Below are 22,114 nucleotides of genomic sequence, written 5' to 3'. Positions count from 1 at the left end.
TTTATTTTTGTGTTAAATATAAATATCACCCACAAAAGCTATCGATTGTTATTAGTAATGTGAGCAGGCTAAACATTAGATAATCCAGCAACTCTGCTCTGTAAAGAACAGGGAATCTTACAAAGCCATTTTACCCAAATAAGCAGGATGGTATCATATTAAGTGATGAAATTCATCATTCAGTGTGAAATTACACCTTACTTTAAGTGATAGATGAATTTCTATCACCTAAAGATATTCTCAAATATCTATGCACATGGTAGGATTCAATCCACAGCTTGTTCAGTTGGAGAACAGTTATGATATCCACTTAGCCAACCAACATAATATATTTTAAAAATATACCACATTAAAAAAAAACGTAAATGATGCAATAAGAAAAGTTAAATGTTATTAATAAATACAGAAACACTGTAAAAAAAATTACTTATTAAATACAAGGATTGTAAACAGCTTCACAATAAGTTCTTTATCGGAACAAATGTAAAAAGCTTTTTTTTTTCTTTTTTACAAAGCACTTTTTAATATGAACATTTTTTTGAGATAAGAATGAAAATGTGTAGCAATATGCATAAATTTAGCCTGGAGTCAATACTTTGAAAGATTCTTAAACAAAATAAGAAGTGAGAAAAAAAAAAAAGTGACAGAAATTAGCAAGCAAAAACTGATAACTTATTGAAATCAAAAATTTCAAATAAAACTTACTGATTAGAACACTTCTTCTCAACTGGCTAATCTCACATTAACTTTATCATACTCATTTCTTGTAAATTAGGGAGTATGTGCAATAAGAATAATTAATGAGCATATGACAAATGCAACTTTGTAAGATGGAATTATGTTTAATGTAATCAATGGATTCAGAACTGCAACTGACTAAATCATGATTAGCCAGAGAGGGTTGTGACATAGTTATCTGCAGTAATAGAAAAATCAGAAATCCATGGTGGATTCAGGAAATTAAAAAGGCAATTCTGGAAAAGAAAGTATCAAAAATTTGCAAGCATGTACTCTGAGAGAATATAGAGAAAAATGTAAGGAAATGAAGCCGAGTAATAGTCACTTGAAGACTAAGAATATAGAAGATAAATATCAGGAAGCCGGCAAAATGTTCTGAGGCTACTTGAATAATCTTAGAAGTGTAGCAAAATGTGCTATAAAAATAATCAGGCATGAAAACAGAAGCCTGGAGTCAATACTCTGAAAGATTCTTTAACAAAACAAGAAGTGAGAAGAAAAAAATGATAGAAATTAGCAAGAGGAATCCAAAATATGGTTACTTCAGGCTGAAAAAGCCATAGAAAAAACTAAATGTGGACAAACAACTAGAGTATTTAAATTATTTAAATTTAAACAACTAGAGTATATGATATTCAATCAAAAATGCTGTAATATGGAGAGGTATAATGTGATTCATAGAGATAACCAGTGGAGATAATGTGCACTCTTGTCTCACAACTGTCTTCCTGAAACTCCTTCAATTCTTACTGCTGAGTTACAACTAATATAAACTATATATTGAAGATATACCATTTACATAAAACAACTATAGCATTTTGAACAGTTCTTCTCAGCACCCTGTCATATGCCTTTTCCAGTTATACAAAATTTAAATAGAGATCCTCGTCTTAAAAGTGAAAATCTGATCATGATAACCTCTATTTAGCCACCTAAGCTTGCTCTTCTCTAAGTTTCCCTTCTATTTTTCTTAGCCTCTTTTTAAGTATGCTTGCATAAATTTTGCCATGAACAGTTTTATTTCCTTTTTATGGATGGGTATAATGAAAGCTCTACTCCAATCATCTGGAATTTGTCCCTCTGAACAGGCCTTCTTAATTATACTGTGAAACTTTATACTCCATATTTGAGCATTTCTGGCTGAATATAATCTGATCCAGCTGCCTTTCCACATTAAGTTTTTAATGTTTTTTTTCTACCAATATAAGTCAATCCAAAAAGAGAAATCTGATAATGACTGGAGATTTGAGACTGTCAACAAGAGGAAGCAATGCGAGATCTTTCTTGGTAGTATTAATTTATTAGGCTGTCCTCATTCTATTTGCAGAAGCGCAAGTAGATCAGTTTTTGACAATAGTCATGAAGATAGAAAACCATTTGAGCATTTAGCAGTTTGTCAAATGAAGAAAGTTACTGATATATAAAAAGGAAAAGCATAAGCAAAAGTATAGACTTCTAGATTTCTCTGGTACTGGTGGAGAAATCATGAAAAATGAAATTCAACATGACATGCAGTGAATGGTCAAGAGAACAGTGCAATTGAAAAGGATGGAAGTCAAACCATAAAATGATAACTTAGTAAGTAGAGCCAATCCAATCGAATACTTTAGAAATGTCAAAGACAAAGGAGCTTCAAAAACTTTCTATGGTGTGTATTCAAGGGAGTGTGCTTTGCATTACTGGATACTAAGTCAATCAATGTGAAGCCATTAGAATCCATATACAAGTAGCTCAGTCGTGAAGATACTTCATGCACAAACTATGTTTACTTACACTTAAATAAAAAAAATTAAACCAAGAATATAAATTTTAATCACCATGGATGACGTGTCAGGATACAATTTTCATTTTATGACAAAATGTTGAGAAATCATGGAAATATAACAAAGATCTGTATAAGTTTTGTAGATCTGGAAGAAGCATATGACAAATTACAGGATAGCAGAGATAACACATAAGAAGGAAGAACGATTTATGAGCTGTTACAAGAGATTTTCTCAAGCGGCATATGAAAGAAGGAACTTGAAGTCAAAGAGTTACAGATTTGATCATAGCATCTAAAGAGGTTTCTGTGAAATATGACAATTTTGCCACCAACTGGTGACAGTGATCATGCTATACTGTTTTGGAAAGTAGCCAAATATATAGTGTTCCAATTAGGAAAGGCTACAGGCTGAATTACAAAACTGATTATGACAAAAATGAAAAGATGGTCCTTGCTAGGGATCTAAACAGCAGTGTAGGAAATGACTGTCAAACATACAAAAATATTTTGGGAAAATTTGGAGAAAAAAAGCAAAGCTAATAATAAAGACAGATACCTGTTGCATTTCTGCTCAGGACATGGACTGGTTATTACTAATACAATGTTCCAACATAAAAATGTGTGCAAATTCACATGGAGAGAAGAGGCAAGGAACAAGAATAATATAAGCACGTAAACACAAGAAAGATATTTAATTAACCAAATATTTCGGTCTGGAAATAGTAAACCATCTTCAGTGGAACTACAAGAACAGTTTTAAAAAAAATACAAGGTGGAATGCAAACAATAGATCATTTAAAAATAGAACAAGCTGCATGATGTTATATCAAAAAATATTAAAGGGAATATTTTTAAGCAGAGACATTATTGAAATAAAGATATTAATTAATAATATTAAATAACATAAAATTAATATGAATTAATGAGTTATCCTGATTAGACTTTTCCAGATTTTTGATATAGATATACAGTCATTCCGATTCAGGTTAGGACGATGGAGTAAGGCCTCTACGCTTTCTTTGAATAAAGATTCAAATTTATAACGGGATCTATGTAAGAGGCGAGTTTTTGGCCAAAGGATGGTGTGGTAACTTTGTCTTTAGGAGAAGGAAAATGGGAAGATAATTTGTTAATAGATGAATACGTAGCTGTTAACTCATATTTCTTCAGAATTCTTGCTATAGGTTCTGAAATCCCAGAGAATTGGAACTTGACATATTGAATCTTTGTGTTTTGTGGTGGATTATAAGAATCGAGAAGATGTTGAGTACTCTTTTTGGAAAAGCCATTGAGTTTCGTGTGTTGTTGGATAGTAGAAAGTTCTTTCTGTAGAAAATTATAAGTAGAACAATTAGTTTTGGCTCTTCTGATTAGACATTTCATGATTCCTGTTTTTTGACAAGGATGATGGGCTGATTCTTTAAGAATATAACGACCTGTGAATGTCTAAAAAAGATAACTAGTTGTTTTCTTCCATTTCCATAGTAAACTTTATACGATGATGTAAGGAACTGATACTGTTTAAAAAAAGAAGATAAGGAGTCTTTGTTGTGTGGCCATACAGTAAAGATGTCATCTATATATCTTACCCAAAAGGATGGTTGAGGGAAAATAGATAAGAGAACTTTTTCCAGATGTTCTAAATAAAAGTTGGCTAAAGCAGGTGAGAGAGAGAGAGAGGACTTCCCATGGCCATTCCTTCCACTTGGCTGTAAAATTTGTTTTGACATAAGAAATATCCAGAGTGTATTACGAAATCGAATAGTTTTATAATGTCTTCTGGAAAGATGTCAGCAAGTAATTTTAAAGTCTCCTTGAGAGGTACATTTGTATATAAAGATTCTATATCAAAGTTCACCATAAGATCTGTAGGTTGTAATGAGACATTTTTCAATTTTTCTAAGAAATCTGAGGGGTTTTTTAGAAAGGAACTAGAGTTGCCTATGTGAGATTTCAATAATTTAGCTAGATATTTGGCTATATGGTAAGTAGGAGAATCAATACAATCTACTATTGGACGAAGAGGAAAGTCAATCTTATGTATTTTAGGAAGACCATAAAATCTAGGAGGTCTTGCCAAATGAGTTTTAAGTCTTTCAATTGTGTCTCTATCTAAACTGATGGCTTCATCTAAGAGAGAATTTAATTTCTTTAGTTGTCTGTTGGTTGGATTATAATTAACTTGATTATAATCCAACCAACTCTGACCAGGCATGCAATCAGGAATGCATCTCCATACTTTAAGAAGAAAAAGCCATCAAAAGTCTGAAATGTAGAAAGGCAGCTGGAGTAGATGACATTCGAACAGAAATAATGCTCAAATATGGAAGTATAAAAGTCTTACAGTGGCCGCACTGCATAGTTCAGAAGGCCTGGACAGAGGGAAGAATTCAAGATGACTGGAGTAGAGCTCTCATATTACCCATATATAAAAAGGGAATTAAAACGGAATGTGAGAATTACAGAGTTATTTCTCTACTGAGTGTTCCTGGTAAGATTTATGCAAGTATACTTGAGAAACGGTTGAGAAGGATGTGGAAGAAAAGCTTGTGAAGAACAACTGGATTCAAGCCAAATAGAGGCTGTCAGGATCCAATTTTCACTTTATGAAAAATTGTTGAGAAATCATGGAAATATAACAAAGATCTGTATAAGTTTTGTAGATCTGGAAAAAGCTTATGACAAGGTTCCAAGAAAGAAGCTATTCAAAACGCTACAGTTGTATGGTGTCAGTGGGGCATTATATCAAGCAATATTTAGTCTTTATTGAGTTTTAAATCAGCAGTTAGAATAGAAAGAAATACAGGAAGATGGTTTAATGTTAAATCTGGTGTCAGACAAGGATGTACATTATTCCCATTGTTATTCATCATCTATATGGATCACATTATGAAAGAAAGTGGTATTAAACCTGATATCAAAATTAGAGATGTTAATGTCAGCTCTTTGCTTTATGCAGATAATGTTATACTTCTAAATAAATCTGCTACAGGTCTACAAGATTCCCTGACTAAATTGAATAACTTATAATAGATATGGTAGTACAAAGGTCAGCAATAACAAGAAAAACATTTCAACTGCTTAGGCACAATTTTTAGTGAAGATGGCAAATTAATTATGGAAATAGACAACAGAATCAACAATCAGACCACAGATATGATAGTCCTGAGAAAGAGGAAACATTATCAAAACAAGTGTTCTCTGCCAGGAAAAAGACCCAGAGGAAGACCAAGATATAGGTGGATTGATACGGTAAAAAGTGCCTTAGAAGAAAGAAATATAAGATCTGATAATGGTTGAGCCTTGACAGGTAACAGACTGATTTGGAGGAAAATTGTACACAGGAAGTTAGTAATGATGTAAATTTTGCATGTAGTACTATCATATCCTGTACACTCCTTGAGGGTACATGTTAGGAATTTGATGATGATTATGACACAACTCAAGAGAATACTATGCTCAGTCCTATATCAATTACTGAGTGGGAAAGATACCAGCAACATGGAAAGTAGTAAAATACTAAAATGATGCAGTGTCTGAATATGTTCCTAGAATTCAAACAAATAAGACATAAGCAAAATAGATATACAATCTTATTAAGCATGAAATCCATAAGAAAATGACGTGGAAGAAATAATGGGAGAATAAGGATGAGAGGAGTTATGAAATATATAAAGCAGAGGCTAGTTATTCAACAATTTTACAAGCATTGTATGAAAAGCTAAGTCAGAGTATAAAAATAATATAAGTAGGCTAAAGACAACTGAAACAAATTTTATCATTACACTGCAAGTAAAAGAGAGAATGCATAAGGAACAATACTTTTGCTGAATACAGAGAGTACTGTGTCAAAAAGAGATGTGATTTCAAATAATGAGCACTCACTTCACCAAGATCGATCAATCTAGTGTATGTAACATGAAGCACAGTGTTATATACTACATTGGATGTAGAGAGAGAGAGATGCACGAGGAGATTCTAGAGTTGCTACATAACCTGAATAAGAATTCAGAAATAGGACAGATGCTGCAGATATACACAAAAGGAATGTGGAGTTGAACTCGTAGGCCTTGACATGTTTGTATAATTTGAATCTCAGATCAGGAAAAATCCCACAGGAATGGAAAAAATGTATGATGGTTCCATTGTAGAAGCGAGGTGCAAAAACTGATGTACAACTATCGATCTATTAGTATCTCTGGAGTGGTAGTGAAGATTTTTTTTTTTTTTTTTGTTCAGAGAAGCTGGTAAGAACTTGCAGACAGAAATGGGTTGACAGACAAACTACACTTTGATAACAACATAGGTTTACTGAAGGGAGATCATGTCAGAGCAATCTGCTCATATTTTATAATTTACAGCTGAGTTGGATAAAAGGAATGAGTAAGGATGTTAGTAGTGTATGGGGGTATAGTTAAGGGTCATCTCAAGGAAGCAGTATTCAATTGTTTATCAAGGGTAAGGAGGGTTAATCAGGTAGGATCATTTGACAGAATACCACATGGAACTCTGTTAGGCAAATTAGAACAAATGAGGATGGATATGACATTGTTAACTGGATAAGAGGGTGGTTGCTAGACAGATATCAAAAAGTGTTATATGGAGGGGCAGAATCGAGGCAAAAACAGGTGACTAGTGGTTTACCGCAAGGTTCAGTGCTGGGACTATTGCTGTTTAATTTGTACATAAATGATATAGGAAATAACCTGAAAGGAAATATTCAGTTGTTTGCTGATGATATGAAATTAGGTAGAGTAATAGTTAATCAAGGCAATGTGGAGAGCTTGCAGGAAGATTTAAATAGGCCGTCAGTATGGGCAAAAGGTAATGGGTGTCAGTTTAATGTTGAGAAATGTAAAGTTATGCATTTTGGGATAAATAGATTACAAACTATGTATCACATTGACTCCAGGAAATAGATGAAGCTAGAGATTTAGAGATGCTGGTAGACAGAGAATTTAAGTTTGGATGACATATTGCTAAGGTAGCCCATAAGATTACATGGCAACTGGAGAACACATTAAGTAGAGATAAGGTAATCCTCTTTAATGTCTTGATACACCCACATCTGAATTACTATGCTCAAGTCTTGTTCCCCTAGGTTTCTTGGGGATGAGGAAGCAGGAGAGGGTTGAGAGGCGAGTGACCAAGATGGTGGGTGGCCTGTGGAATGTTCCCTGTGAGGATAGATTGAAGGTGTGTGGATTGCAGAAGTTGGTTCATAGGAGAAGAAGAGAGGATATGATAGAAACATTTAAGTTGTTTAAAAGGTTTTATAGGATAGATGCAGGGGAAATGTTTCAGCACTTGGCTAGAGAGACCAGAACAAGGGGGTTCATCCCTGGAAGCTGATTAAAGGTGTTTTTGGCTTGGTGAGTTGTGAATGAGTGGAATGGGTTGTCAGAGTCAGTTGTGAGTGCTTTGTCTGTTAATGGGTTCAAGGAGAGGTATGATAGATTTTTGTCTCCCGTGATGAGTCTTTCTTAGGACTCCACGGAGATGATTGTATAATAATAATGATAGTCACAAATATCCTTGCTAAGGCTATCTTAATGCGAAGCTTGGAAAGGCACCAGATATCCATAGCAAGTTGTATGCATATATCTGTCAGATTTAAATATAGTTTTGAACCGTCTACTAAAAATATGAAAATGTTAAGGATATTAGCATACTATAAACAAGGAAATCATTCAGTTATTCTCTATAAAGCAATAAACTGTAATATCTGCTTTTTTTTTTCTTCTTTGCATTATATTTGAAAGAACCTTACAGAAAAACTTTGTTCATCATTTAATCTGCACTAAGAGAAACTGGGCTTTCTCATTAGTCGATGCAAATAAGCCAGGTTGACCGAGTGGTTAGCATATCTGCTCTCCAGCCAAATGGCTGCAGGCTCAAATCCCGCAGTGGACAAGGTGTTTGCGATTGTCTTTGAAAATACTAGTTGTAGTTGGTGGATTGAGTGGCGATGACAGAGCTGAAGAGTATCTGCCCTCCCTCGATGAGTCTTTGGACTCCCTGGAGGTGTCACATAATAATACATTACACAGGAGGTTAAAATATACACTGGAATTATAGATGAAGCAACTAAGACCATGATGCCAATATATTATTATATGCAGGCACATCCAGAGTCAAGACCTCATTAAGAGATGGCTCCTGAAGGTGAAATCCTTGGTATCTTATCTCTGATTAAAAACATACACCAATGATAAACTCATAACATCCACTGGCAGCTTATTCCATTCTCACTATGAGCCATGAAAAGTACTAACAGTCAACTATGTCTATTAATAGTGTGTTCTCCAGCTAGTTTGTTGTGCAACAAAAACCCTACAACTTCTGTAACCAGCTAACTCGCCTTAATTTGAAAAACCTTTATTATAGGATTTCATCTGAGATCTTTCCAATGCAAGGGGAAATATTGAGTAATCCTCACAATTGTGTTATGCACCGCTCTGTATTGCAATAATTCCATAATAAGCAGAATTTTCAAAATTCGTGTGTAAAAAAAAGCATCTTTAAACAACATATATAAACTGACAATTTTATAACTGATTTAGCTGGTCCAAATGGATAGTGGCTCAAGCTCTCCAACCAACAAGCCATGTTCAAATTCACTGTAGCATGGATGTTTGCGTTTGTCATTTAGTGGTACATGATTTTCCTTGCCTGGTGTCAAACCACCATTTCTGTTTACTTTGGGTCTGATATTTTGGCATGCATATGTTCCACGTTTGGTCATCTAAAGTGGGTATTTCAGATTAACCCTTAGCCAATCCACGGTATTAAATGTGCAATATATCTATAGGTTTCAACTTTGTGTGTGGGTATGAAAAAAAAAAAGAGGCAGTCTTTTTAAATTGACCCACTCACCTATGAAAAATCCTTAAATCTTCCTTACATCATGCGATTCAAAACAGGTCTTTTCCAAATAAAGGGTATGTCATATTCTTCTCACTACATGATATTTAGTTTTTTCTCCATCATATCTCCAACCAAATTTGGTTGGAGATATGATGGAGAAAAAAGTTAATGAAAACTGTTTTTTTGTGGCCACAGGACAACTACACCTGCCATCCACAAATAGAAAATGATTAATTCTGGAGTAACATGAAATGCAATTTTTTTTTTTTTTTTAATCCACAAAGCTCTACTAATAGTTAAACTCAAAATATATTCAAGATCATAATTAAATGCTTAAACTATATGAAATTACAAAGAAAGCAAAAATCAAATTCATTGCCAAAATATCAACCTTTTGTCTTTCCAGCTAATAACAGGACTTTGCAGTCTCTGATTCTGAGGAATATTCCAACTCCAGCTCCACAGAAATGGGCATGTTGGGTACAGGCTCCCACCATTGTACTATCAAGTTCAGTCTGACAGCAATAACTCTGAGAACATAGTACCAATCCACAAACGAGGCACATAGTTGGCGAGCGACTATCATCCCCATCAGAATTGGGACATGTGAACAGGGAAACGCTATTAATAAGTTCACTGTAATCCATTGGTAATGAAACCAATTGATTTACTGACAATGGGTGCCTGACCAGAGTTTCTAGAGCATTGCCATTATTTGACAATGATGAATTACTAGTTGTTGCAAAGTTTAACAGGTGAATGATTCGAGGATGTCGTACCCAGCTAGAAGAGGGGAAAAAAATTCAAATGTCATTTTAGTAAAATGAGGATTATATATGTTACTCAAACTGTTAACATTAATCTTATAACAGAAATAATAAATTGTGTGTATTATTCAAAATTACTACTGACAGCTACCTCAAACATATGGCATGTAGTTTTTTTAAGATAACAGAATCAGTAAAAGCTTATCTAGAAAAGGACAGGATTATGAAAACCACAATTTTTAACTATGGAGGCAAATTCAAATGATAGCTAACTAGACTGCTGTTCAGTTGGTCTGACATTATCTGATCTTCTGTTAATGCCTTCACATTATTTGGCCTGTTAGCAGTCCTATATCTCTTAAACCAGTGTTTCTCAAAGTGTGGTACGCAGACCCCCAGGGGTCCGTGAAAGGTCTTCAGGGGGTCCGTGGCAATTTTCGGCTATGCATCATTAACGCATGGAATAAAATTTAAGTTTGAGATCATAAAACGTTCCTATTGTATCACTGATACAATAGGAATTAGCAGATTACACAGCTTGCAGATGTCTCTATACAATAGTACAGAGACAACTGGGTAAAAACGGAACTAATGAATCGCATGACCCCCCTCTCACATAAAATGTTGTATAATAGACAATCAAAACCATATGGTGCACCGGCAACATATGGTTTTGTATGAGTGAACGTGTTAAAACTAAGAAATATATAGTGAATGTGTTTCAGATATTATATAAGGAATTCGGTTGAAGAGAATTAGCACTTCAACTGAACTGTCGGCTTGCTTTTGTCAATTAGTAGCGCGATCTTTTGTTAATACCGCACCAATCATATGGATGTCTTCATAGCTGCTTTATCTCTACTGGCCTACCATTGCTGTCTGTTTCGAGTTCTGCTTTCACTAGCCATATGTTGAAGGACTGTTCGTTAAATACGGTAATTTTTTTTTAGCTTTCAAATTCTTAAGTATGGATCACTGTATGATCAAATTCCTAAAGACTGGATTTTTAAAATATGCAGAAGAGAGGAACATAGCAGATACAAGTAGCTGTCAGCAACAAGAAAATGTTGATATTGTATCTGGATCAAGTGAAATTGATAAGTGTGTGTCGTCTGACATCTCTAAAGAACCAACTAGGAAGATGATGAGAAAACTTCGTAAGTACGATATAAATTACGTGAAATGTGGATTTTCATGGACGGGAAATGAAGAGGAACCTATTCCATTATGTGTAATTTGCAGTGAAACTTTAAAAAATGAAAGCATGAACCCATGTAATTTAAATCGAAACATAATGAACACAAGGACAAACCTGTTAAAATTTTTTCAAAATAAACTAAAAAATTTAAAAGAATCTCAAAAAGTGATGTCGATCGTGTCAGGAGGTGAAAACATGAAAGCTTTAGAAGCTTCGTATCATGTGTCGCTATTAATAGCAAAAAGTGGTGCAGCGGAAACAATTGGTGAAACTTTGGTCAAGCCTGCAGCAAAAATAATAGTGGAAATTATGAGCGGAGATAATGCAAAAAGACCTTTTGAAAGGATTTGTCTTTCAAATAGTACCGTTCATCGAAGAATCACTGAAATGGCTGAAAATATAAAACAAACATTGTTATCCGATATACGTAAGAGTCGTTATTATGCGTTGCAGGTAGATGAATCCACCGACATTACAAATTTTGCAAATTTTTAGTGTTCGTTAGGTATGAAAAAATCAAAAAATTCATGACGACCTTTTATATTGCCAACCCTTGCCAGAACATACAACAGGAGAAGAAATATTCAACAGCATAAATACCTTTATGCATCAAAACAAGCTTGATTGGAAAAGTTGTGTTGGAATAAGCACAGAGACGGAGCGAAATCCATGGTCAGATCTAAAAAAGAGCTTGTTTCAAGGATTCAAGCTGTTGCACCAAATGCAAAGTCGACACACTGCTGCATACACAGGGAGGCTTTGGTTACACATATGATGTCTACAGACCTAAGAAAAGTTCTTGATGAAGCTGTAAAAATCATAAATTATATTAAAGGTCGTCCTCTAAATGCCAGACTTTTCTCTCAACTTTGCAAAGAAATGGGAAGCAACTATACACAACTTTTTTTCCATACCGATGTTCATTGGCTTTCTCGTGGAAAAGTTCTTACTCATTTATTTGTACTTTGGAATGAACTACAAGTTTTTCTTGATGAAAAGTTTGAATTGAAAAAGTATTTACATAATTAGAAATGGCTCAGTCAACTAGCATACCTGGCAGATATATTTACTGTATTAAATAGTCTTAATTTATCTTTACAAGGCAAGGAAATTTCTATATTTCATGTCCAAGATAAAGTGAACGCCACATTGGCAAAAATGAAGTTATGGCAAAAGCGGGTTGGTAATGGAGAATTTGACGCGTTTCCATCGCTTCATGAATTGCTCGCAAATTCAAATGAACAGATTGATGATGTCAAAATTACTATCATGCAGCATTTAAAAAGTTTACAAATGAATCTACAAAAGTATTTCCCTGAATTGGACATTAATATTGAGTGGATAAGATACCCTTTCAATAAAAACAAATTTATGCCAAAGGGTCTATCGTCAATAGAAGAACAACTTTTAGAACTAGCTTCTGATGGTTTCCTAAAAAATAAATACAGTGAGAATACGTTATCATTTTGGCTACAAATACAGAATGAATTTCCTGAATTAACAGATAAAGCTCTAAGGTTCATTTTTCTATTTCAAGTTTATATCTGTGCGAAGTTAGATTTTCGGCCCTTGTAGATATTAAGACAAAGAAGAGGAATCGCATTATAGATGTCGAACCCCATCTGAGATTAAAATTAACAACTATACAGCCAAATTTTGATGAAATTTTATCTCACCATAAGCAATTTCATTCCTCTCATTGATGATAAATTATTTCAAGTAAGTAATACTTTATAGTATCTTTATAAAGTTTGTTCTATTAAAAATAAATCATTTTTTGTTTACATGAACATATACGAGGGCTGTTCAATAAGTAATAAGACTAATTTTACTGTCGCGAAACCACTCATCACAATATTAATTTCTGTGGAATAAAGAAATGTTGCTGTCTGTATTAACAAAAGAGGTTGATAGATGGCGTATATGGGCTGATGTGCCAGAGTTTCACGTGACTAAATGCAAGCTTGTTTCAGCATGCCTACGAGACACGAACGTCGAAATGGAAGCATTCTTGGAACAGCGTTATGCGATTAAATTTTGTGTGCGTTTGCAAAAATCGGCATCAGACACTTTTAACATGATACGCGAAGCTTTCCATGATGAAGCAATGTCGAGGGCAAGTGTTTTTCACTGGCATAAAACTTTTAAGGAAGGAAGGCAAAATGTGGAAGATCTTGAACGTGAGGGAAGACCTTCAACGTCCATCACAGAGACAATGATCAACACAGCAGCGATTATCATCAAAGAGGATCACAGAATTACAGTATGCCAGCTGCATGTTGTCCTGAATATTTCTGTGGGAAGTGTTCACTCAATCATGGCTGAACATTTGGGACTGAAACGTGTTTGCGCCCGATGGATTCACAAACTCTTGACACCGGAGCAAATGCAGCATCGAGTCGATGTGTGCACAGAATGGAAAGACTGGAACAAGAAGGCAACAACTTCTTAAAATGCATCATTACAGCAGATGAAGCTTGGTTGTATCACTATGACCCTACAATGAAACAACAAAGCAGTGAATGGAAGCATCCGTCTTCGTCTACCCCAAGGCAAAAACTGTAAAATCGGCTGGTAAAGTTATGACCATAATGTTTTTTTGACTACAAAGGCATTGTTTACCAACAAGCTGTAGAACCCGGGAATACTGTAAGCGGCTCATACTATGCGGATGTTTTACGGACAATGGTACAGCACGTCAAAAGGAAGCGTCCATTGCTGAAGAATGGCTTCTTATTGCACCACGATAATGCAAGGCCACATATTGCTGGTTGTGTAGTGGACGTTTTGCAGAAGAACAACATAGATATCCTACCACACAGTCCTGATCTCGTGCCATCGATTTCTGGCTGTTTCCTCAGCTCAAGACACACTAAGAGGCCGCCATTTCGAAAGCAACAAAGCATGTGTAAAAGCTGCGGAGGCGGTTTTGAAAGAACCCTCAAGAAAAGGACTTTCACATGTGTTTAAGAAGTGGATGCAACATTGGGACAAATGCATCGCGTCTCACGGTAGTTACTTCTAAAAGGGCTATGTAAATGATGACGATTAAAGGTAATCTGTTTTCTGTATAAATATAGTCTTATAACTTATTGAACAGCCTACGTAAATTCAAATAAAATAGATATTTAATTTTTTAATATTTTAAATTAATTTATTCGTTTTAATTTAATTATTTTTAATAAATTTTTAATTAATTAATTAGGGGTACTTGGTAATAATGAAAATTTAAGAAGGGGTCCGCAGATATCTGAAGTTTGAGAAACACTGCCTTAAACTAAAGGAGCTAGAACATAGTATACACACACATACTCCCCAGAGGAAAACTCAGCCTCTAATTGCATAAGACAATCAAGTTGTACAATTTCATCTGAAAGCTTCCATCACTTGAAATGGCCAAACCATATTTAAACTACTGCACATACTTCAAATGAGAGAGTGGCTGACATCTATCCCTCAGCCACTCTTATCCAATTTACCAGTCTCACATCCATCGGCTTCAATTTTCATAAAGTTCTATACTGCTGTCAAATATCTTTGCAAAGTTCAGCAGTATCATGGTGTAGGCTAATTTCCTTATCCAATTAACTGTCACTTTATTAAAAGAAGCAAATCACTATGGCAATCCTTTTCTTTCACAATGCCGTGCCTGCCTTCCATTTCCAAACTGTGTTTTTAATTGACTTCTCCAATATCTTAACTACCACTGCTGAAATACTGTTCTGTATTTTGATACCCTTTCTCAGAATATCCTATGGAATACTCTGAGCTGAAACTTAAACTGAACAGCCATTGTCATGCTGTGCCAAGTACACAATGCAATAAGCAGTGTACACACACACAGATCTAAAAATTGGTATATAAAAATGTCTTAGCAGTATACGAGATAAAAGAACACAAACCGATGTAAAAAGGTGTAAAAAAAACGTATAGAAAACAGGTGTAAAAAGAAATAAAAAGTGTAAAAAAATTTACAAAACATTTTAAAAGGCACGTATACAATAAATTAAAGTAATAAAACCTATATGTACATAATTTATATTAAATATAAATAGCAGTTTTTTCCATCCGAGTTGATGAGTCATCAGATCTTACCAATAAGTGTTACATTATAGCTTTTGTAAGATTTGTCAATGAGGGCGAAATTCAAGAAAACTTTCTCTGTTGTAAAGAATTAACTAAGACAAGCACAGGAATAGATATATTCAATATTTTATCCTCATATCTGAAAACAAAAGGTCTTTCTTGGAAAAACTGTATTGGCATCTGTACTGATGGTGCTCCATCCATGGTTGGCTCCATAAGAGGTTTTGTTTCTCATGTAAAAGAAGAAAATGATGATGTTGTCTCAACACACTGTTTTATTCATAGAGAAGTGTTATGTGAAAATCTCTTGGAGATGAACTGAAAAAAAAACGTTTTTGATCATGCCACAAAAATGGTTAACTTCATTAAAGTTCACTCCAGAATGTTTAAAAATCTGTGTGAAAACCTGGACAAAGAGCATACAAATATTTTGCTCTATACAGAAATCCAGTCGCTAAGTAGAGGAAAAGTTCTAAATAGGATGTTTGAGCTAAAAGATGAACTGCAAAGATATTTTCAAGAAAACGGTAAACAAGATTTTGCGAAGTGTTTTGAAGATCAAAAGAGGGTGCAGATGCTAGCCTATTTAGCCGACATTTTTCATTACATTAATATGCTGAACAAGTCACTGCAGGTCCTGGAGAAAATATTAACTTCAAGTGACAAGATTCTTGGATTTAAAAGAAGGCTGAATCTTTGGAAAAATCATGTTGCAAAAGGGAATCTTGATATGTTTCAATTACTGGTGGGGCATAAAAGTAAAGATGGATATCATCAAATTTCAAGTCTTATTGTAACCCACCTGGAAGAACTGATGATAAAAATTGAACATTATTTTCCATCCCTTCCAACACAAATACATGATTGAGTGAGAGATCCATACTCAGAATCTTCTGCTCATCCTGAGAACTTGACTTTAAGAGAAGAGGAAGAACTTTGTGGGATGCAATCTGATCATACATTCGAGATAAGATTTACTGACCCATTCCTGGACAAGTTCTGGATTTCTATTAAAGAAGAGTATCATACTATTCATAGGAAAGCAATAAATATATTGCTGCAGTTTTCAATGTCTTACATGTGTGAGCAAGCTTTTTCTTGTTTGACAAGTATTAAGAGCAAAGACAGAAATCGTCTCCTTTCTGTTGAAGATGAAATCCGTGTTTATCTAAAAACCGACCCCGAATTAAGTATTTGTGTACCAAAAGACAAGCACAGGTTTCACATTAGAAAATTAAACTTTATTATTCATATTTGTTTCAAAAATAACAATTCTTTGGCACATATTTTTGTTTACATGACATTTTACTTTGATTTATCTTATTATTTTGAAAATTACAAATAAATGATAAAGTTATTATAGCACTTATTTGTTTTCCTTATGATCTTTAAATTCATAAATAATAAAGAAAGATACTAGTAATGATATATAATAATTATTATGTAGGGGTTCCCTACAACATGGATATTATTTCAAGGGTTCCGCAAGGGCAAAAAGGTTGAGAAACGCTGCTATAGAGTATTGTTTATCCAATGGTCAATTATCCAGTTCACATGCTCTTTGCACCAGGCCAGATGAGCCATTTTGTTCGTTGTTGTGATATTCAGCTTGTATGCCGCTGCTCTTCTGTGAAAACCAAGTAAATGGAGTTCTTTTCGTACAGTATTAGTGCTCACTATGGTGTTACTGGCATTCTGGAACTAATCACAGATGGTCTGTGGCAATTGTGGCCAGTTTTTGCATGCCACCCATTTTTACAATCACCTCTCCCTGTCAGTCATTTCTAGTGGCTGCCCTGGATGTTTTCCTGCACTAGTGAAGCCAGAATGTCTCCATTTGTTGACCACATCATCAACCATTGATTTTGGATATTCCAAGTTAAGTGGCAACAACACGTATGGACATGCCACCAATGTGACAGCCCATGATGACACTTCTCTAGAAGTGACTGAGTTCACATCATGTTGCCATACTGTATTCAACTGCTACGATGAAATACTGCTTCCTACTGTAAAATCTTGTATGAAGAAAAATTAGAACAAAATTTTTCTATACCGATATTATTTGGAAATAACAAATTATACAAAATACTTGTAATTGAATTAACATTTACCTCAATTTTTTGCTATATTGAATCTGGTAAAATATTAGAGTAAAATTGTTGTTAAAGTGTTTAAGAACCACTGAAATTGTACAAACAAAGAAATAGCTCAGACAGGATTAGACATATAGACCTGAGACTAGAGAAAATTACGAAGTTCAACGGGCTACAGGTTTTCCTGCCAGAACTCAGCGACAGCAGGGTGGTGGAGAAAACCCCTCCAAGAATATCTGGGTGGTTTAATCTGAGGCCATTCCAAGATCGGGAGAAGAGGATAAAAAAGGTGAAATCGAAGGGCCAAAAGGCTCTGTTCCTCGCTCTCGCTTCTGGTCTTGCTTCGAAGAGGTACCTGTGTCCAGCCATTCCAAGGATGAGAGAGTCACGTCCCACCAGCAGAAGTCCGACGATGATAGGAGGTTCATAAAAGCAGTGACGGTCTATTCCAGAAGTCCCACCGCAAAGTTTCTTGATGATCTCCAGGTATGCTGTATCATCGTTGCTGTGAACTAGTGCCCAAGTGTGGTTTTCACCTGAAGGAAGAAGAACGTGTTCATCGATTTCTAGGATCGAGTGTACTGAACTAGCTGACAAGGTTACAACTAAGAATTTGTAGAACTTTCCTAGATTGTGAAAATTAAGGCTAAGAATGCTGATCCCATAGTTAGTTAGTGTAAGGAACATTTTTGTGAAGTAGGAAAGCCACTCTTATTATTTATTGTGAACAAACTGTTTACAGAGTTCAAAGAAATTTGCTAATGTCATGTGATGAAAGGGAAATCGATTGTCAAGTTTATTTATGCCTAATTCGTTTTTTTTTTTTTTTTTGTTGTCCGAGTTAAATCAAGTTAGAATGTGTAAAAAGGTCTATCTACGTGTCTGATTGTTGTGAATATATATATATATTGTCCTTGTAATTAAGCTTAAGCATGAAATGCTAATCTAATCGAGTGGAGATCCAGGCACGTGCTTTTGTCTCCAATGTTATTTAGCTGAGTTAATCAGAGACAGACATTTTGATATTTGTAGATTTAATCCTTGTAATTGCCTTAACTTAGAATGAATAGACTGTTTTGTTTGTTAATAGCTTGCTTGATTCTGACTTGCCAATGCACTATCTCATAAAACATAGAACCCGTCTCCTGAAGGTAGAATAGCCACAACTGACTGATTTTAGGTTTAAAAGTTGCTTGAATTAGAATTAAATTTAGAGATATTTCCGTGCTGAGCTGGACATTTCTCTTGCATACAATTCCTCTATGTGATCTTTAATGGCGCAGTCAAAAAAACAAATAAATTTTTAAAGATCAGTGCAAAAGAAAGTCAGTAAGTTAGTCAAAGGAATTGGTTCCAGCCCGAAGCACTTCCTAAGTCTAGACTATGTACACGCAAAAAAAATCATACTTACGACCTTGAGAAGGGAGGGAATTAAATTGTAGCCAGAGAGGATTAAGAGAGATTGAACTAGCTCAAGCAACGACTACAAACTCGGTGTTACAACTGTTAAGGAAAAGAACATAGAGGCACAGTTCGAAGGTTTATAATAAATGAAATAGTAATTAAAAGAGGAGGTAATATTACACTACTATATGCTAACAAACTGGAATGTTCCATAACTTCAAATAACAGGGGTGTCTGGACAATTATTGGTATATCAGGCACTGGGAAAGCAGGTGGTTAGTAATCTAGAAGCAGCTAATTGGCTTTTTTTTTTATGATGATTCCACACATGAGAAGTTAGACAATCTATTGTTGACTAATCCTCATATACGCAGTGGTGTAGCTAGAGCTTTTGCCATCCCTCTCAACACACACCAAAAGTACTACAAAAAGTCAAAACAACATATAGGGAAATAAATTAAAACACTGTTTATTTTTGAAGTAAAACTTTAATTTCAACATTCTAAAATGTTAATTTTTTGCTTTTATGTTCGCAGAATCGATGACACTGGCAAAGTCTATTTCATCATTATGAAATAGACTTCGCCGGTAATTCTTAATCTATTTTATTTAGAAAAAACTTCTCTCACAACTAGCAACATCTACAGCAATTGTGAGGAAAATTTGCAGCAGTATTACAATAATTGGAAATGAGTTCTCGAGACTGTATTTTAGAATTAACTGCAAAAGTTCAAAAAAGTTCAAAGTGCTGCCCAGGGCAGACTGTCCCCTCTGCCACTCCCTAGCTACTCCTCTGCATATATGGGATCTTTCCTTCTGGACTCAATTTCTTCTGCAACAATACAACTAATAAAAATAACAAAGAAGCTGTTTTTCATATGACAGCCAACCTTCTGCTTTTTCTGCACTTGAAATTTTCTATTTGAGATATTACTCTTTGAAGGTGCATGTCAAGAAATAATACTAAATTAAAACTTATAGTAGGCTGGGGGGGGGGAGGACTTATTTCCCCCAAAGGTATCTCCACCTTGACGTGATGGTGGAGCTACCATGCTTCGACAACCTCGAGGTAGTGAAACTACCAGAAGGGCCACCCAAGCTGAACAGGTCTTCGTGGGGTAGGAGCCAGACTAAGAGGGATACCAAGGAGAGGGAAACACCGATACAAACCCTGGTAGTGGCAGCAGCAACTACCAGTACTGGCCTGAGGCTGAAGACAATTGATGTTAGAAAGGCTCATAACCAGAAACTTACAAGCCAGACAAATTTATAGGACTAAGGGTTGTAACACTGCGATGTGAAAAGCAAGGGGAAACTACCACATTAATATCCCTAGAAAAAGCAGCATGGAAACTAGAAACAATCAAAATGAGATTGGTGATGGCCTCCATGAGAGGAGTCATGCCCAGCAGGGGAAGAAATCAGGCTTCTCAGGTCGTAAACCAGCGAAACCCTGATACAGACAGAAAGAAGCAGAAAAATTATACAAACATAGGAACATGGAATGTAAAAACCCTATTGGAAATAGGAAAACTTGAAAACATTAAAAAGGAAATGAAGAGGTTTAATATAGACATAGTGAGAATAAGTGAAACAAGATGGCAAGATCAAAGGTGATTTCTGGAGTGACGACTACAGGATAATATTCTCAGGAAAAGCAGGGGTAGCAATAATACTCAAGAAACACTTAGGCAAAAAAGTAACCACTACAATTAAACACAGTGACAGAATCATGGCAATTAGCATCCAATCTGAACCAGTAAACCTGAACATTATAATGGTCTATATGCCTACAACTGGACAAAGATAAAGAAATAGCTGAAATGTATGAGCAAATTGAAGATATATGGAACACATTCAAACAAAGAGACAACACAATAATAATGGGAGATTGGAACGCAATTGTAGGAGAAGGAAAGGAGGATAATACTGTAGGAAAATTTGGCTTAGGACAAATAAACGACAGAGGACAACATCTAGTAGATTTCTGCAAATAGAAGGAATTAATAATTCCAAACACACAAAAGAAGAAGATACACCTGGAAGATGCCCGGAGACACAAATAGATACCAAATTGATTATATAATGGTTAAAGCAAGATTTAAAAACTAAGTCAAATTTAGTAAAGCCTTCCCAGGAGCAGATGTCGATAGTGACCACAACCTTGTATTAATGAAAACACAATTGAAATTCAAAAAGCAACCAAAAAAAAACAACAACAACACACAAAGATCAACATAATGAAACTAAAAAATGAAAACATCAAAAGACAATTTCAGATAACCACCAAAAAAAAACACAAGAAAATGCAAAGGAAAATACAAACAATAATGATAAGTGGAATCAAATAAAAGATAATCTCCTAAAAGCTAGTAACAAAATACTAGGAAGAGAAAAGCAAAATATAAGAAAACCATGAATAAATGAAGAAATATTAGATTTAATGGAGGAAAGGAGGCTATACAAGAATACAGAAAAAGTAGAACACAAAGAAAAATACAAGAAATTAAAAAATCTGATAACAAGAATATGCAAAAGAAGAATACCTCCATAAAGAATGTAAGAAAACAGAACTGTTTAATAAAGGAAATCTAGAAACAGCTTACAACCAAATAACAAAAATCAGCAACAAACTGAAAAAGGCCACACATAGTAATGCCTTAATAGATGAGAATGGTAACCTAATTATTTATTCTGAAGAAATATTACAAGAATGGAAAAAATATCTTGAGCACCTATATCAAGGAGAAGAACATCAGGAAGAAAATGATACAGAAGTTGAAGACACTAGTGGACAATCAATAATAATAAAAGAAGAGTTTGAAAAAGCACTTCAAGACTTAAGCCAGAAGAAAAGCTCAGGAATCGATAACATCCCAAGTGAAGCCCTCCAAAATGTGGATGAGGAAACAAATGACATATTTGAACTAATAGCTAAAATATATGAAAATGGAGATCTCCCAGAAGACTTCACAAAATCCCTGACAATACCAATCCCCAAGAAAGCGAACGCTCTCCAATGTAACCAACACAGAACAATAGCCCTAATTACTCACATTAGCAAAATCCTATTAATAATAATACAAAACCGAATATATAGAAGAATAGATTCACAACAAGAGGAAGACCAATATGGATTCAGGAAAGGAAAGGGAACAAGAGAAGCAATACTAAGCCTGAGAACTATAATCGA

General features: G+C 34.8%; 1 protein-coding gene across 3 annotated transcripts in view; it reads right to left on the bottom strand.

Annotated features, from left to right (window-relative positions):
• Positions 1–22,114, bottom strand: part of Ubr1 (Ubr1 ubiquitin ligase) — a 150,873-nt gene that overhangs the window by 4,674 nt on the left and 124,085 nt on the right. For 2 of the 3 annotated variants that reach the window (XM_090412591.1, XM_090412592.1), the window contains exon 10: positions 9,762–10,153. The exons of the other annotated variant lie outside the window; for it this stretch is intronic. In XM_090412591.1, coding sequence (XP_090268717.1) covers positions 9,762–10,153 — 392 coding nt within the window. The remainder of the gene's footprint in view (positions 1–9,761; positions 10,154–22,114) is intronic. 3 annotated transcript variants of the gene reach the window in all.

Source organism: Typopeltis vanoorti, chromosome 23 (assembly GCF_054136105.1).
Source record: "Typopeltis vanoorti isolate ZY-2024b chromosome 23, IOZ_Tvanoo_1.0, whole genome shotgun sequence".
In the NCBI taxonomy this organism is placed as follows: Eukaryota; Metazoa; Arthropoda; class Arachnida; order Uropygi; family Thelyphonidae; genus Typopeltis; species Typopeltis vanoorti.
Note: the sequence above shows the minus strand (reverse complement) of the source record. Positions and strands in the feature narration are given on the sequence as shown.